Source organism: Siphateles boraxobius, unplaced genomic scaffold, assembly GCF_051911475.1.
Source record: "Siphateles boraxobius isolate OS27281-9 unplaced genomic scaffold, OSU_SipBor_1 22, whole genome shotgun sequence".
Lineage (NCBI taxonomy): Eukaryota > Metazoa > Chordata > Actinopteri > Cypriniformes > Leuciscidae > Siphateles > Siphateles boraxobius.
This window is the reverse complement of record NW_027508833.1, coordinates 24,295,569-24,312,661: the sequence shown is the minus strand read 5'-3', so window position 1 is coordinate 24,312,661 and position 17,093 is coordinate 24,295,569. Positions and strand designations below refer to the sequence as shown.

Below are 17,093 nucleotides of genomic sequence, written 5' to 3'. Positions count from 1 at the left end.
ACATGAATGCTAATTTAATTTAGGCTATATTTCTTAGAAAACAACCAAAATGTAGGGTTCAATGTTAAACTCCATTCAGACATATCACAAATTTTATTAACCAGACTGGAAGCTCATATATAATTAATGATTAACTAAATAGTTTAAGCACCACTTTCTCTCATAATGTCTGGAAAAGACAAAAATTCAGTCACAAAATCTGTTAACATTAGGAGAGTCCATGCAACTGCAGTAAATCCCCAGTAGATGGCAGACTCTGGCTTTTATTCTGCTGTTCATTTCATTCAATACAAAAAAAGGAGAAACATTCTACAAAGAGGATTCTTTATTTCAAATCTACAAGAGGGTTATTTGCAATGCATTTAGAATTTTTTTTATTAGCTAAAATACAGGTCTGTTCTCAGCTACATTCAGCTTATTAAAAATATATAAACGCATGCTAGTTACATGTATTCTACGGTAATAGAAGTTATTTACATTTCTGAACAAGATTTTTTTCTGAAATGCGCTGAATTGTCCTAGAATACAATTTCATGAGTGTTTCACATACAGATAAGCTACACAGAACATTAAATTCAACAAAAGATTCAAACATCAAATCCTCATTCACAAAATAAGCAGTGCATTTGAAAAAAAGGGAAGATTTCAGCATTTCAGATTCTTTTGTGCTTGAAACTTAAATACAAAAAAAGTCAGTAGTTGTGTAGACTAGATCTGCTTATAAAGGACACTTTTAATTGGATTTCAAAAATAGTTTTAATGAATATGTGTACTTCAACACCAAGTATTTAGGCATTGTGTTCACATGAAACACTTTACAGCATAACCGAGACAATATTTACTGTTGTTAACAGCATACACCTTTTTTTCTGACCCAAAATTCACGTGTCTTTTTCATAAAAAATATGCAATTATTTTCTTTACTTATTCAAATGTTTGCTGCATGCGCACTTTGTTCTCATAAACACCAGACAAAAAAAAAGTAACACACCACCAAAAGCCACCTGCTGCATCCACTGTGAACAAAACCATCCAATAAGAATGTGTTTTCAGTATCGCACTGTAAAATTGCTCTCATAAATATACAATTTCAATGAAATTCCACACAACTTTAATACAAAAATAACTAGATTGGCTGAGTGATTTTCGGCAATGCTCAAAATAGATTCGATTTAAACAAACAATACAAAACTATGGCTTATCGGGTCACTGGTTTTCAGAAAAAAAGAGCTTTTGTGTGAATGCAGCAAGCATCTTTTGAGGCAGTTCTTGTATACACAGATAATGGTTCTGAATTATAACACACAAAACTCAAATACACTTCATTGACTGCGTTCTCATTAACTTTCATTCAGACTTTGCTTTATATCATGTACAGTACGCACACAAAAAGATTTTTGCCTGAAGGTCTCATGATCTAGGCCTATAAAGCAGAAATAGACATTTTACACAAAATTCAGCAAAAGAAGCTCATTATTAATAATGCTAACCTTATCCAGTTCTCATCAGCACATGGCCTGATTTAATTTAGTATATGCAGAAGCAATAAGCTTGGTAAAAGGAATAATGTAAAACAAATTTGACTGGCTGAGGTACTGTACTACATGCTCCAATCGCAGATTATGCCATTAAAACTGCATGTGCTAAAGTTGCATCATTTTAAAAAATGCTTTTAGAAATAGTGTAATGATGAAACTTCCCACTGCAAACTGGAATCATTTATGCTATTCCAGGGTGAACTGAAAACACACAACACTTCCATACTTACATTCATCCAGACAGTTTCTATATTGCACCTATTCAGTATCTAGAACCTGAAATTGGGTTCCAGTTCTTTTCATGCAGGACTCAATCTGTAGACCTAATACAGATTTAACAGTACTTTCCATTATGACAGCATTAAGCCATTAGGTCTCATATGCAATTAAAAGCACTACACTGGGATACATTATAAAATAATGATATTGAATGTTGACATTTTTGATCTGCTTTCATTTGATAGACCACAAAGTTAAAAATGAAGGCATAGAAAGCAGCTTCAATTGATCACGATTGTCAGTTTGGTATTTAAAGTACTTTACATAATATACTGTGAAAGTTGAGCTGGCATTTATACTATTTGGGGAAAAAAATGCGTATACTCATGAGCTGGCCTGCACATATCTTCTGAATATTTCCAGACTAGAATTTTGCCATTTAAGTATATAGTATTATTTTATTGTTATTTTATGTATATCTGGGAACCTGAGCAAAATGTATTACATGTATACATGCCTGGGAAAAAAATAATAAAAAGCTTACTATCATATTTTATTTTTCCACTATGTGAACAGGTTACAAAAAACAAAACAACTGTCAGCAGTAAATGAGTAAAAACTGGCATTGTGGAGTAAATTAAACTTGTTATTTGTCAGTGGCTGGCAACTTTCTAAGTAACAGTTTATTTGTAATGATAATAGTCTGTCACATTCTGATGTGACGTGAGTGGCTTAAATCAAAATAATATATATCCATTCAAAAGTTTGGGGTCAATAAAGTTTTTATTTATTTATTTATTTTAGAAATGAATATTTTTATTCAGCAAGGATGCATTAAATTGATCACAAATGACAGTAAAGACATTTATAATGTTTCAAAAGATTTCAGTAACACTTCTGAATAAGGTTTCATTAGTTAACTACTTAAGTTAGCATGAACTAAGAATGAACAATGAATTTCTACAGCATTTATTAATCTTAGTTAATGTTCATTTCAACATTTACTAATACATTATTAAAATCAAAAGTTGTATTTCTTAACATAACAAAGTTAAGTAACATGAACAAACAACGAACAACTGTATTTTTAAACTAACATTAAAGATTAATAATAACAAATGTATAGCTCATTGTTAGTTCATGTTAGTTTATACATTAATGTTAACAAATGAGACCTTATTGTAAAAAGTTACCAAGATTTTTATTTCAAAGAAATGCTTTTCTTTTGAGAGAATTCAGAAAAAAGCATGATTGTTTCCCACAAAAATATTAGGCAACATAACATGCATATTATTATGATTTCTGGAGGATCATGTGACACTGAAACTGGAGTAATGATGCTGACAATTCAGCTTTGCCATCATAGAAATAAATTAAATTTTAAAATATATTAGGATAGCAAACATTTATTTTAAATTGTATTATTATTTGACAATATTACTGTTTTTACTGTATTTTTGATCAAATAAATGCAGCCTTGGTGAGCAGAAGAGATAAAAACATGAAAAGATCACAGCCCCAAACTTTTGAATGGAAGTAGTCTACAAAGAAAAAAAATGAAAAAAAAATCCTTGGATAACAGAATATTATGAAGTGGTCTTATGCCAAAATCAAAAAAAAAGCTTTAAGGAGTGAAGGTTTAATCTTGTATAATAAGTAACTCCACGAGGCATTTATCTGTGTGCTTTCATTCCGTATCTGGAATGAGAAATGAATCCATTAAGCTGCCTTGTATGAATACTTGGAAGGTATGCACATAAATAGAGCAGTGATTTAGCTTGTGCTAATTGTGAGTCCATTATATATTAAACTACCACCTGCGTTGTAGGTAATAGGTTTGAAATGTCTCAACTGAATGCCATGAGAGAAGCTGGCAGTAGAAGCCAAGTTCTTTGTGTCGTTTCCCGAAATTACCCAGTTCTGTCTGCTCCCCTCGTCATATTCACAGATTTGCTTGTTTGTTCAAGGCCCCGCCGTTCATTGACATGGGAACTACAAAGGGCCTTTGAACTGGTTCCCAGAGAGATGTTGGCGGATGGAGGGTTTAGATCCTGCTGCATCACCGAGCTTTCGCCACACCACCTGAACACACAAAGCAAACACACAGTTGGGTCAAGCTTTTGACTACTTGAAATCTTGTGAAATGAAAAGTGTCTTCAAAATATTTATCCTGGGCTACTGTACAGTATGTCCTGGAATAGACATCTGGTCATATTATAATGTGCAGATTTTTTATATTGTGTGTGATGGTAATTATGATATGATTGTTCGGGTTCTGGGGATAGATCTTCCTAACAAAACTCATTAGCTAGCAGCTAAATAACAAAACAAAACAAAAATCTAAATAAATGTATCTAGATTTTTTGTATGCATTTAGTATTTATTTATCTATTTTTTTATATATACATATATATTTGTTCTAAATTCTACTGACCATTTTAGTAATGATACCTAATAAACCAACTCTTGTTGAAGACAAACCCCAAAAAAGAGAATTGTTTTGAGAATTTTACAAACTTCTCAAAAAGTAGTTATATATATATATATATATATATATATATATATATATATATATTAGGGTTGGGACGGTACACAGAAGTCACGGTTCGGTTCATACCTCGGTTCTGACATCACGGTTCGGTACGACTTCGGTACAATGGAGTGAAAAGCAAAACAAAAATGCAGAAGGCATTTTTATAAATGTCTTAAGCCTTGTATTTTTTAAATAAGTTTTATTAATAAAGGCATATAAACAGTTTATTTGTAGTGCACTGACAATAGTTTTATATAATTTAATTAGTTTATTAATTAAATTAATAAAAAGACAAAGACCTTGCGATATATTTGGCATGTTTGAACGAATTTAAAATTAATTTGCCATATTTCAGATCAATATATTTGTTTTTCTTAATTTTAATTAACCCTAACTTTATTCTCATCTGAATTATAAATAATTGATTTCCATATAAAATAATAGTAGACTACCATTAAAACCACATTTGATTTTCTTTTTTTAATCAATGTAGAATGTGTAACTTAAAAGTAAAACTGTGTGTGTGTGTGTGTGTGTGTGTGTGTGTGTGTGTGTGTGTGTGTGTGTGTGTGTGTGTGTGTGTGTGTGTGTGTGTGTGTGTGTGTGTGTGTGTGTGTGTGTGTGTGTGTGTGTGTGTGTGTGTGTGAGCGATTTTGGTTGGGTGATAGTTGTAGGTTACAGTTTGACAAGAGAGTGTGACAAAAGCACAATGTTATGTTTTATTGCGAGTGTACACAAATATAACACTTTGCAGTTTGAATTATATGTTTACAGAGTATGTTTTTGTTTCCACAGTTCAATCGTGACACCCCCCTCCCCCTCTCTCTCTCACACACACACACACAGTTCGATCGCGCCCGCGCCTCTCTCTCTCGCGCGTGCGCGTACACACACACTTCAGCATTGCAATATTGACATCGCAGTCTGTTAAGTAGTTACTCTAGGATTGTGTTCTAAGGTGGTTCTAATGTCTCTAGCCTTCCTCTTGGTGTGTCGATCAAAACACAGGAATGGATCAGGACAGTCTGATTCAATCAAAGGGGTTTATGGTACACTGAGAATGCGTTGGTCTGTGTGAGGTATGTGTGTGGTTAATCAGTAAGAGACGCACACTATAGCACACAAAATAAGGGTTAATTCTCCCGGTCCTGTGCAAGTCTCTCTCACTCGCGCTTCATTCGGCTGCGTCAGGGCGATGATTGACAGGTGCACTAAGCCCCGCCTTTCCAACACTGCCGCCCCCAAATTTATTAAGAAATTTGCTCCGTTGGAAATGAGTTCAGGGTTACTGTTGGTTGTCTTCACTCCCAGGATGGTCATCCTCTTCAGGGATTTCAGGAAGAACTATTAGACGAGCTATAGGCCGAGTATACGTTCTGTCTTTTATCTGTATCTCCGCTGTTCTGACACGGCCATCGGCTCCTGGGTAGACTTTCAGAATTCTTCCAATACGCCATAGGGACCGAGGTAGTTGGGGGTCAACCAACATGGCTACAGTGCCAGGCTCGATGTTAGGTGATGGTCTTTGCCACTTTCCTCTCGTCTGCATTGCCGGTAGATAGTGCCTTATAAATGCAGACCAGAATCTGTCAGCTAATACTTGGGAGTGTCTCCATCTCCGCTTTGTGAGGAGTTCAGACTCCGGATACACCACCTGGGGTAAGGAACCGTCTGGCCGCCCCATCAGCAGGCAATTTGGAGTGACTGGGTCCAGATCAGCCAGATCTGCCGAAACATATCCTAAAGGCTTAGAATTTAGGATAGCTTCAATCTCAATCAAAACTGTCTGAAGCACTTCTTCGGACACCGTTTCTGAACCTAGGGTTGCACGAAGGGCAGCCTTTACAGACCGGATCTCCCTCTCCCACACACCTCCAAAGTGCGGAGAGGCCGGAGGATTGAAGTGGAAACTGATCCTTTGTTTGGCTAACAGCTGTTGTAAGTCTGGACTGAGTTGGTTGAAAGATTCCCGGAGTTCTGTCTCTCCACCTCGGAAGTTGGTGCCCTGGTCGGAGTACAGTTCGGCAGGCTGGCCACGTCGACCAATGAACCTTCTCAGTGCCATCAGAAAGGCATCACTGTTCATTGAGGCCAGCACTTCTATGTGCACCGCACGGGTGGTGAGACACTTGAATAGGAGGCCCCATCTCTTCTCTACCCGGCGTCCCAATGTCACCACCAGTGGCCCAAAACAGTCCATTCCTGCGGAGTAAAATGCCGGCTTAAACAATCTGAGCCTTGGAGGAGGGAGATCAGCCATCTGCTGTGTTGCTGGCTTTGACCTCCACTTGCAACAGTCGAGACATGCCCTTTGGTGCTTCCTGATTGCCTCCCTACCTCTCAGAATCCACACTCTCCTGCGGAGCTCAGCAAACACCCGCTCAGGTCCTGGATGGTGAAGTCGAGTGTCATAGTCCTTGATCAGTAGCTGAGTGTTAGGATGATGAGAGTCAAGTACAATAGGGTGCGCGGTAGCTGGGTCAAGGGCTTCCACTCTCCTCAGTCGTCCTCCGACTCTGATGAGTTGGTTTTCAGAGTCAAATACAGGAGAGAGACATAGTAACCGACTATTGGAGCGAACTGACTTGTTGGATTTTAGCAGCTGGAAATCCTCAGGGAAACTATCTAGCTGTATCTTTCTCAGGGCAACAGTCTCTGCCTCTCTGTAGGTACCTGCTGGAGGAGATTTATCCTGGGCAGCCGCCCCATGCAGCTCCTGTGCAACTGCGTCCACCAAATCTTTCCAGTGGTTGTATCTCCTTTCATTAGTCAACGGCACAGTGTTAGTGATCCCACAGAAGATTCCTCCTTTAAGTTCAGCTGCATCTTCAGAGTTCGGAAAGCATGAGGTGGGCTGAGAGGGCCACTCCTCCTGTGGTTGCAGTAGGAACTTCGGACCTTGAAGCCATCTGTTGGGGCCGATAAAGTCTTGCAGTCTCTTGCCCCGAGTCAGGTCATCAGCAGGGTTTCCTTCAGAATTTATGTATCGCCATTCTGTCCGGTCGGTCAACTCCTGAATCTCTGCTACCCGGGTGCCCACGAAGACTTTGTACCTACAGGACTCAGAAAGGAGCCAGTGGAGGACAATAGTAGAGTCAGTCCAATAGGTGACCTTGTCCCATTTCAGAGTGAGCTCAGTTGTGAGCAACTTCGCCAACTGTGCACCTACCAAGGCGGCGCAGAGCTCGAGCCTCGGTATTGACTGTCGCTTTCGTGGGGCCACTTTAGACCGGGCTAGAAGAAAGGCAAGGTGAAGTTCCCCCTGGCGACCTTCCGAACGCAGATAAGCAACAGCCCCATATGCCTTCTCAGAGGCATCACTGAAAACATGAATCTCCCGGCGTACATCTGATTGATCCATATAGGAGGGGTTATAGCACCTTGGAATTGTCACCTGCGATAGGAATTTAAGCTCCTCTTCCCAGTCTGTCCATGCTTGCCTGAGCTCACCTGGGAGTTGTGGATCATCCCAGTCCCGGTGGTTTAGCCAAAGCTGCTGCACGATCACCTTGGCTCTGGTAGTATAGGGAAGGATGATGCCAAGGGGGTCGTACTGACTTGCCAGCACCCTATAGATACTCCGCATTGTCAAGGCATTGTATGTGACAGGTCGGTGTTTGAACCCAAGATGGTCCAGCTCGCAGTGCCATTTCAGGCCCAACGTTGACTCTCGTGAGTCGGCTTTGTCTTGAGAAAGCCACAACTCCAGCTTAGGGGACCTGGCCTCGGGAGGTAGATGACTGACAACTTCTGCTGCATTACTGGCCCACTGCCGGATGTCAAAACCACCAGAAGATAAGAGGGTACGTAACTTATCCACCAACAGTCGTGCTTCTTGAACAGAACTCAAACTTTGGAGACAATTGTCCACGTAGAAGCATCTGTCTACAGAGAATCTTACATCCTCATCAGGTGTACTGTGTAGCGCCACGTGTCGCTGAAGAGCGAAGGACGCACAGCAGGGGCTGCACGTAGTCCCAAAGGGAAGTACTTGCCACTCATAAGTATCTGGAGGGTCATCCCGACACAGGTCACGCCATAAAAACCGCAGGAGTGGTCTATCCTCAGGCAGTAGCAGGACCTGATGAAACATCCCACGTATATCCCCACTTATGGCCACACTATGCTCCCTAAACCGCAGGAGGACACCCAGAAGAGAAGGGCTCAAGACTGGACCCGGTAGTAAGGAGTTATTAAGATTTAGCCCCTTATACTCGAAAGAACAGTTAAACACTAAGCGGTTCTTATCATTGTGAGTGACCATATGGTGTGGGATATACCACTTCTCTCCTGTGGCCTCCTCTCCCTCATTCTGCAGTTTGATGGCAGCACCAGTCAACTCCAGCTTATTTATCTCAGACTTATAAATCTCCGCTTTCTCTGGTGACCGAACAAGCCGACGCTCCATGCCTCTGAGACTAGGCATTACTGCTTCCTTAGGAGCACAGAAGAAGGGGAAGTCCTTCCTGCGCAATAAAGGCGTTGCATAGCGGAGGATGCCGTTAACTTCAACCCGAGTTGTCTTAGTCTCCAAGAGACTGATAGCCTCTTGGTCCTCTTTGGATCGGGTGACCTGCTTCTCACAGCGGTAGGGTAAGACATCAATCTGCCACAGCCTTTCCACATCCTTTTTCAGCTCTAGTTCAGCAGGGGTGAGGGATACGAAGAAGCACTGTTGTGGTGACAGCTGATCCTCCAAGAATCTTGCTGGTCCCTGCAAGGTCCATCCGAGCCTGGTCTGAACAGCTGCAGGTCCCCCAGAGGGGCCCAGACGAACAGGTGATATGGGAGTAATGAGGTGCGTATTATCAGCTCCAATCAGTAATAGTGGGCTTACCCCATTGAAAGACTGCAGTGGAAGGTTCTTCAGGTGCTGATACTTCTCCAGGACACTCGGAGGGTAAGAATGGTCCGCTAGACCAAGGCACTCGGCAGTGAAGGCAGCTGAGATTCTAAATATTTTCTGTGGCTGAGTTACTGGAGAAATCTGGAAAGAGACTACGGCACCATTTACAGTCTGAACATCCTGGCGGATAGTACGCAGAGCTAAGCTCTCCATGGGACCATGAATTCCGAGTTTGATGGCTGCAGGGGATAGAAGAATCGTCCTCTCCGAACCATCATCCAGGACGGCATAAGTATCCAGGGTCCTATCTTTGTGACGGAGCAGAACTCTGACAACCTTGAGGAGAACTTTCCTACATCCTGGAGGTTTATCCAGATACAGGGTTTCAGTCGCTGAATTAACCAGACAAGATCCTTCAGTCACTGGTTTGGAGTTCACTTCATGAAGAATTTGCAGGTGTCTGCCTTTACAGATACTACATGGCTTTTTGAGGGTACACTTAGCCGCTGGGTGTGCACGTCCACAGCGCCAACAACGGTGATTCGCCTGGATCCAATCTGTGATCTGCTGTTTGTTGAAGGACTTGAAGGTATCACACTGACTGAGGTAATGGTCATTTTTGTCACAATACGGACAGAAAGCTTTGGGCTGTGCTTTGGTGATCCCTGAACTGGCTAATGGAATCAGAGCTGGTCCGATAGGTAATTTGGCAGGGCTCTCATCCGATCCATGAAGTACAGTAGCTGAACGTCCAGCAGGGTTTGTCGCTCTCCCCCGGTCCGTCTTCTGCTCTACCCTCCGCCGACGGTCCGAAGTTTGACTCTCACTGCTCTGACACCACGCTTCATACTGTAACCATTCAGAGAAGTCTAGGAGGTTGTACACTGCACCCGGACGACGGAACATGTGTCTTCTGAACTCTGACCTCATTTCAGGAGGTAGTTTGCTTAGCAGCCTCTCCACATGCGAACCACATCTTAATTCCGACTGACCTTCATGGCCCAAAGTCTCCAGCATACCGACAAGGGATCTGATTTGCAGGGCGAACTTGTCAAAGGCTGCTGTATCACCTCGTCGCATATCAGGAGCATCCATCACCTTAGCTATCCTTCTGAGGGCTAACTTGTAAGGTTGTCCGAATCTCTCAGTCAGAGCTGCCATAGTATCGCTATACGGGAAATGTGAGTTGAGATAGGAGTCAGCCACCAGGCGGGCTTCATCTAATCTCAAATGATCCATCAATATCTGATAGCGGAAGAGCTCAGTCGCATCATGAGGTAAAAGGTTTTCCAGAGCAAGCTTTAGTCTGGTGAACTCACTAGGATCTCCCGTGATGAAGTCTGGAATGGTCGGTGTAGGCCCACGATAGGTCTTCTCTCTCTCATCTGGATGCAAAGTGGAAGCTCTGGGCGTAGGTGTCACACACCTAGGTCTCCTTGGCTTATACCTTTCATGAGGTTGAGGCAGGTAAGCAGCCCTAACAGGCTCAAACCTCTGTTCTGGATACCAACTTGGACCATGGGCGTAAGTATCGTACTCATTGAGTGGTGGAGGTAATCTGCGAGAAGTAGGTTGGACAGCTTCATCTGGATAGCTGGCAGGAGGGAAGTCATAATAATTAGGGGGCTTAACTGACTGTGTGACTTCTTGTTTGGCAGGCAATCCAGTTTGTATATGATCTCTCATTACTTGAAGCTCACTAAGCATCTTACCCAAGAAATCTACCATCACATGTTCCCTTAATGGCTCCTCAGCATTCCTCTCTGGGTGATTAGACAGAAAAAAACCATCTCTGTAGTCCACAGTCTGCTTCGGGGTTGAGAATGAGCTGTAATCCCCTTTAAGGGCAGACGAATCTGAGTTCACCGGTGCAGCAACTGTACTGGCCAACCGCATTGACTGCCGGTTGGTAGATGAGTGGGGAAGTGGTGTTGAAAGAGACTCAGAGCGCAACATGGGTTGCGAAGGCCTGCGTGCTGAGTCACAGACAGTTTGTGAAGATAATTGAACCTCAGTCTCTTCCCAAGGCCGATGATATGGTGAAAACTGAGGTTGAGTAAAAGGCATGGGAGCTCTCACCTGATGTCTTTCATAGGAATGCTCTCTGTTATAAGCAGCCGGCGACCATTCTTCCACCACGTTCCAGGAATACTGACTCACGGGACTAGAGGCTCTGTCAGAGGGGGAGGGAGAAATCCTGGCAGCATCTGATGGATTTCCTCTCTGTGGCTCCTCTGCAGCATAAGACATCATTGGCTGTCTGATCGGTCTACGTCGTGCAGCTGTGAGATCGTAGTCCTCGAGATAGGCAGGAGTGCGAACATGGCGTTGAGGTCTGCCACCATCTGCATATAACCCTTCTGGTTCCATATCAGAGCTGATAGATCCCACTTTATCCAAGAGCAATGGCCGATATCCGGCTCGAAGGACCAATTTGTTAAGTAGTTACTCTAGGATTGTGTTCTAAGGTGGTTCTAATGTCTCTAGCCTTCCTCTTGGTGTGTCGATCAAAACACAGGAATGGATCAGGACAGTCTGATTCAATCAAAGGGGTTTATGGTACACTGAGAATGCGTTGGTCTGTGTGAGGTATGTGTGTGGTTAATCAGTAAGAGACGCACACTATAGCACACAAAATAAGGGTTAATTCTCCCGGTCCTGTGCAAGTCTCTCTCACTCGCGCTTCATTCGGCTGCGTCAGGGCGATGATTGACAGGTGCACTAAGCCCCGCCTTTCCAACACAGTCTGTTCATTATACTGCATTCAGACCAAATGCGAATTGATCGAATTTTATCGCTATTTAGAGTTTTATTTATTTTTATACCGTGTATTCTACGTGTAAATTCGTGCATCGAACCGTGACGCCCGTACCGATTCGGTTCAATACGAATACATGTACCGTTCCACCCCTAATATATATATACATACTGTATACTCAAACCAGGAACCTGAAAAGTGAAAAAAAAAAAACTAGTTATGCAATGTCTCAACATACAGAGAGATCTTCTAAAAGGGGGTTGAGTGGCACTGGGGACTAATTATAATCAGAAAAGAAAGAAGCCCTTGTGCTATCTGAGATTTTGCTATTGACTGGGTGCGGTTCTCGGGGCAGAAACAAATCACAGGTCCCAGATTCCAGGGGCCCTTCAGGGAGCTGATAAACCTGCATTGTTTCAGCGATCAAGTTATTTTAATTGCACGGACAACTGTGCAGTAAACACTCCGAGGACTTTCGCCAAGGCCGCTCATTAAAGTGGTCTGAAAGTGGGTCTCTGTTGTGAAACATTCAAACAGTGTCCTCAATCAAAGCTGGCGTAATTACACAAAGTGACAGGAAAACAAACACATGGGAGAGGGAGTACAAACTTACAGCCTCTTACTGTTGAACAGGGATTTATCAATGGACTAGAGGAATCTAAGCTGAGGTTCAGGGTAGGGGGAGGCAGATGGGAGATGCTACTAGGTAGACTCACATTACACATCTCTCTGACAATGGCTTTCTCTTTCTCACTGAGATCCTCCTCATAGTCCTCTGGGATCTTCCTGTCTAGGTTCTCATGGACTTCTAATACCTACAAAGCAAATCAACAGAGGGTTAAATGATTAGCGGTGTTCACTAAAGCAAGCTTCACTATTACTATACTTAACTGACTTGAATGAACCCTAACCCAAAGTATTTAGGATTCCGGAACCATTTATGCTACAAAATGAATGATACCTCAGATCAAAAGTGAAAACTTTTTTTTTGTCATAAAACGAATGAAAGGGGGACCTGAGTCAGAATATCACAGAGACTAGAGGCTGGGCTAAGAAAACACATATAGTAGTAACTCCCCAGCACACCTTAGCAACGACCTAGAACAGCTTAGTCTAGTCAGTGTTTTTATTAAGTAAAACTATCAATTTTTTTTGTTAATTGAAATAAAGCTGAATTAAATTAAAATGTAAATATTAGATGAAAAAAAAACTTTAAACGAAAATTAGAAATGTCGCATTGGTAACTAACCGAAATTATTAAAATTTAAGTTGTACTAAAGTACTAGAATTACTAAAACTTAAACTGATATAAATTAAAGTTATAAACAAACAAAATCTAATACAAATGACAAAAGCACATAACTGTAACGTGCATGCTATGTTTCCTAGACTTCAGGGTGCCCTAAGCAAAACTTTGTAAGGGGACCCCAGTCATTACGCTCATAAAAAACCCAAAACCCCTTAATCTGTTCTTTCTGAGCAGTTTCAAAAGTGAGTTGAAACAAAAAAAAAATTACAAACAACAGGACAAATACAAGATACAAAAAAAGATACAATTTAAATAAACAATTTAGCATATAGCCTATACAGAACCTGAATAAAGTAATCAAATGTAAAAATAAAACTCTGTATAGTTTTCACCGTATAAATTAAATATAGGCCTACATTAATTCATATTAAAGTTACTCAAGTTATTCAGTTAAGAGCAGTGAATGATTCTCTCGTTTTCTTTTGTTATTTGTCTTTTTAAGCACACGCCCGAAGCCCAAAGTAGCCTTGGTCCATGTTTCGCTCCGTCTCGGATCGCGCGCACAGAAAGTCGTCTAGCGAACAGCATCTCTTTTGCAGCTCAATACAATTTTAACTCTTTTTTTTTTTTTTGTATTGAGCACATCTGGCCGAAGACTGTATATTACGACAGTCATGTTACATGATTTGACTGATTTGGATGTTATGTAGGAAGGGCGACAGCTGCTTTAAAGGAAAGGAACGGAATGCGGCATCATGTTTTCATAATCGTTGAAAGCCAAAATCAAAACGAAACTAAAATGCTAGTCATTAAATCATCCAGCACTGGGCTTGTTTTCATTGTTTTGGTTTCGTTTTCACTGTTACTATTTTGCCTGTGTTCCTGATCTTTATTAGTCTCTTTGGTAGTTAATTCAAGCAACTACACTATTTAAGCACTCAGCTTTTTTTCAGTTCCCTTGTCCAGTATCGTCTTTATTTAACGTGGTTGTATTAATGTTTCCTCCTGCGATTTTTTCAGTGTGGATTTAATAAAGACTTGTTATCTACTTTCGTTGTGCACTCTCTGCAATGAAACGTGACAATAACAAAATTACTCAAATTAAAATAAACACTGAAAATATTAAAATAAAAGCTAATTCAGAATATTAATAAATACTATAAGTGTATATACAAAAATTACAATGGACCTTGCACTGTGTCAGCACGTTTTGCACAGGCAAGCACCACTTAATCTCAGAAAATTTCAAATAAACTATTAAAATTTTCGTTGTATTTTATTTTTGTTTTATGGGCTTTTTATTGTTGTATTTATATTCTGTTTAGCTCTCTCTGCCTCCCTTGACCAATGTGTTGTTTTCTTTCAAATAACAGAGATCCAACAGTTCACAGAAAATCCTCTAGGTGACAGTATTAGTATAATAATAGTTCAGCTCATAAAATTAATGATGTGTCCTAAAACCTATTCAAGGGGAATCAAGCAAGAAACCAATCAGGCGTTTCTACCATGAAACTCAATCTAATTCCTGTGAAATCAGGCTTGATCTTTAACTTTTCAATGATTTATGAACTTTTTATGGGGATGACAAAGAGTTGACGAGAAATGATTAAAAAATGATGTGGAAATACAACTGGGAAATGATGATGCAAACCAGCCTTGAACTAAGTAGAATGCATGATCACTGCTAGGCCATGAAATTAACAGTAATATTTAAGCATAATACAATTTAGCATAATATTTTTAGCTTATCTAGAATTCAAACATAAGAAGGATGGCTTGTTTTGGCAAAATCAGCATCATAATCTTACTTTCATGGCATGTACAACAGCCTCTGGTTTCTGTGCTGCCGGCAGGTATCCTGTGACAGGGGGCGGAAGATCACCTCCAGGCATCCGCGTAGACCCCTGTGGACAGATGGACACACATTTGTCATGATCAAGGACCACTCATTCTGCTCTCTCAGATTACCAGAAGAGATCCGAGCACTGGAAAAGCCATTAGCTGTTTCTCTGAGTCAACTCAGGCTCGAAATGGGTTAAGCCATCTCATTATAAATCATCTCTGCTTGTACCCCCTTCATGGGTACCCATCAACAAAGAGCTCTTTCAGTGCACAGGGTCTTGTGAGCCCCAGTATAGACACAGCCCTTTAAATCCCATTCTAGCATTAAATCAACAACAATTGAGCTGGCATTTCAGCAGTGGGGTCAGGAGAGGACCCCTGGATGGAAACTGCAACTCGCTTTTGGCCTGAGAGAACAGGACTGTGATGTTCACTTGCAGTTGCCAGCAGGTTTATTGAGGGCTGGAGCCGTGGGTACTTTACCCTGGACTGACCCGAGAACATCCCAACCCAATGCTCGCTGTCATGCATCGCCCCGTAGCCTGATTAGAGAAGCCCAGGAGTCCCACAATTGATTCTGCATGGATTCGTTTGCCAGTACAAGCCAAGCAGTGGTCGACGTTATGGATTTTTTAATAGCAAAAGATGCTATTATGATATTAAATATTACCAATTTAATTTACAATTGATCCAAACCATATATATATATATATATATATATATATATATATATATATATGTGTGTGTGTGTGTGTGTGTGTGTGTGTGTGTGTGTGTGTATATATATATATATATATATATATATATATATATATACAGGTCCTTCTCAAAAAATTTGCATATTGTGATAAAGTTCATTATTTTCCATAATGTAATGATAAAAATTAAACTTTCATATATTTTAGATTCATTGCACACCAACTGAAATATTTCAGGTCTTTTATTGTTTTAATACTGATGATTTTGGCATACAGCTCATGAAAACCCAAAAATCCTATCTCAAAAAATTAGCATATCATGAAAAGGGTCTCTAAACGAGCTATTAACCTAATCATCTGAATTAACTAATTAACTCTAAACACCTGCAAAAGATTCTTGAGGCTTTTAAAAACTCCCAGCCTGTTTCATTACTCAAAACCGCAATCATGGGTAAGACTGCCGACCTGACTGCTGTCCAGAAGACCATCATTGACACCCTCAAGCAAGAGGGTAAGACACAGAAAGAAATTTCTGAACAAATAGGCTGTTCCCAGAGTGCTGTATCAAGGCACCTCAGTGGGAAGTCTGTGGGAAGGAAAAAGTGTGGCAAAAAACATGTGCCATGTCAGCTGCTGGTGTTGGTCCACTGTGTTTTATCAAGGGCAGGGTCAATGCAGCTAGCTATCAGGAGATTTTGGAGCACTTCATGCTTCCATCTGCTGAAAAGCTTTATGGAGATGAAGATTTCATTTTTCAGCACGACCTGGCACCTGCTCACAGTGGCAAAACCACTGGTAAATGGTTTACTGACCATGGTATTACTGTGCTCAATTGGCCTGCCAACTCTCCTGACCTGAACCCCATAGAGAATCTGTGGGATATTGTGAAGAGAAAGTTGAGAGACGCAAGACCCAACACTCTGGATGAGCTTAAGGCCGCTATCGAAGCATCCTGGGCCTCCATAACACCTCAGCAGTGCCACAGGCTGATTGCCTCCATGCCACGCCGCATTGAAGCAGTCATTTCTGCAAAATGATTCCCGACCAAGTATTGAGTGCATAACTGAACATCATTATTTGAAGGTAGACATTTTTTTTATTAAAAACACTTCTTTTATTGGTCGGATGAAATATGCTAATTTTTTGAGATAGGAATTTTGGGTTTTCATGAGCTGTATGCCAAAATCATCAGTCTTGATGAAAAATATTTCAGTTAGTGTGCAATGAATCTAAAATATATGAAAGTTTAATTTTTATCATTACATTATGGAAAATAATGAACTTTATCACAATATGCTAATTTTTTGAGAAGGACCTGTATATATATATATATATATATATATATATATATATATATATATATATATATGTATATATGTATATATATCCAAACCTTATCTTATATCTAAA

General features: G+C 40.6%; 1 protein-coding gene across 2 annotated transcripts in view; it reads right to left on the bottom strand.

Annotated features, from left to right (window-relative positions):
* Positions 1-310: 310 nt before the first annotated feature.
* ccdc85ca (coiled-coil domain containing 85C, a) overlaps positions 311-17,093 on the bottom strand; it is a 55,609-nt gene continuing 38,826 nt past the window's right edge. Inside the window, exons 4-6 of one of the 2 annotated variants that reach the window (XM_077239222.1) lie at positions 14,952-15,047; positions 12,611-12,709; positions 311-3,839 (exon numbers count right to left, since the gene is read on the bottom strand). In XM_077239222.1, coding sequence (XP_077095337.1) covers positions 3,750-3,839; positions 12,611-12,709; positions 14,952-15,047 — 285 coding nt within the window. In that variant the 3' untranslated portion in view covers positions 311-3,749. The remainder of the gene's footprint in view (positions 3,840-12,610; positions 12,710-14,951; positions 15,048-17,093) is intronic. The other variant, XM_077239223.1, reaches the window with a different exon arrangement.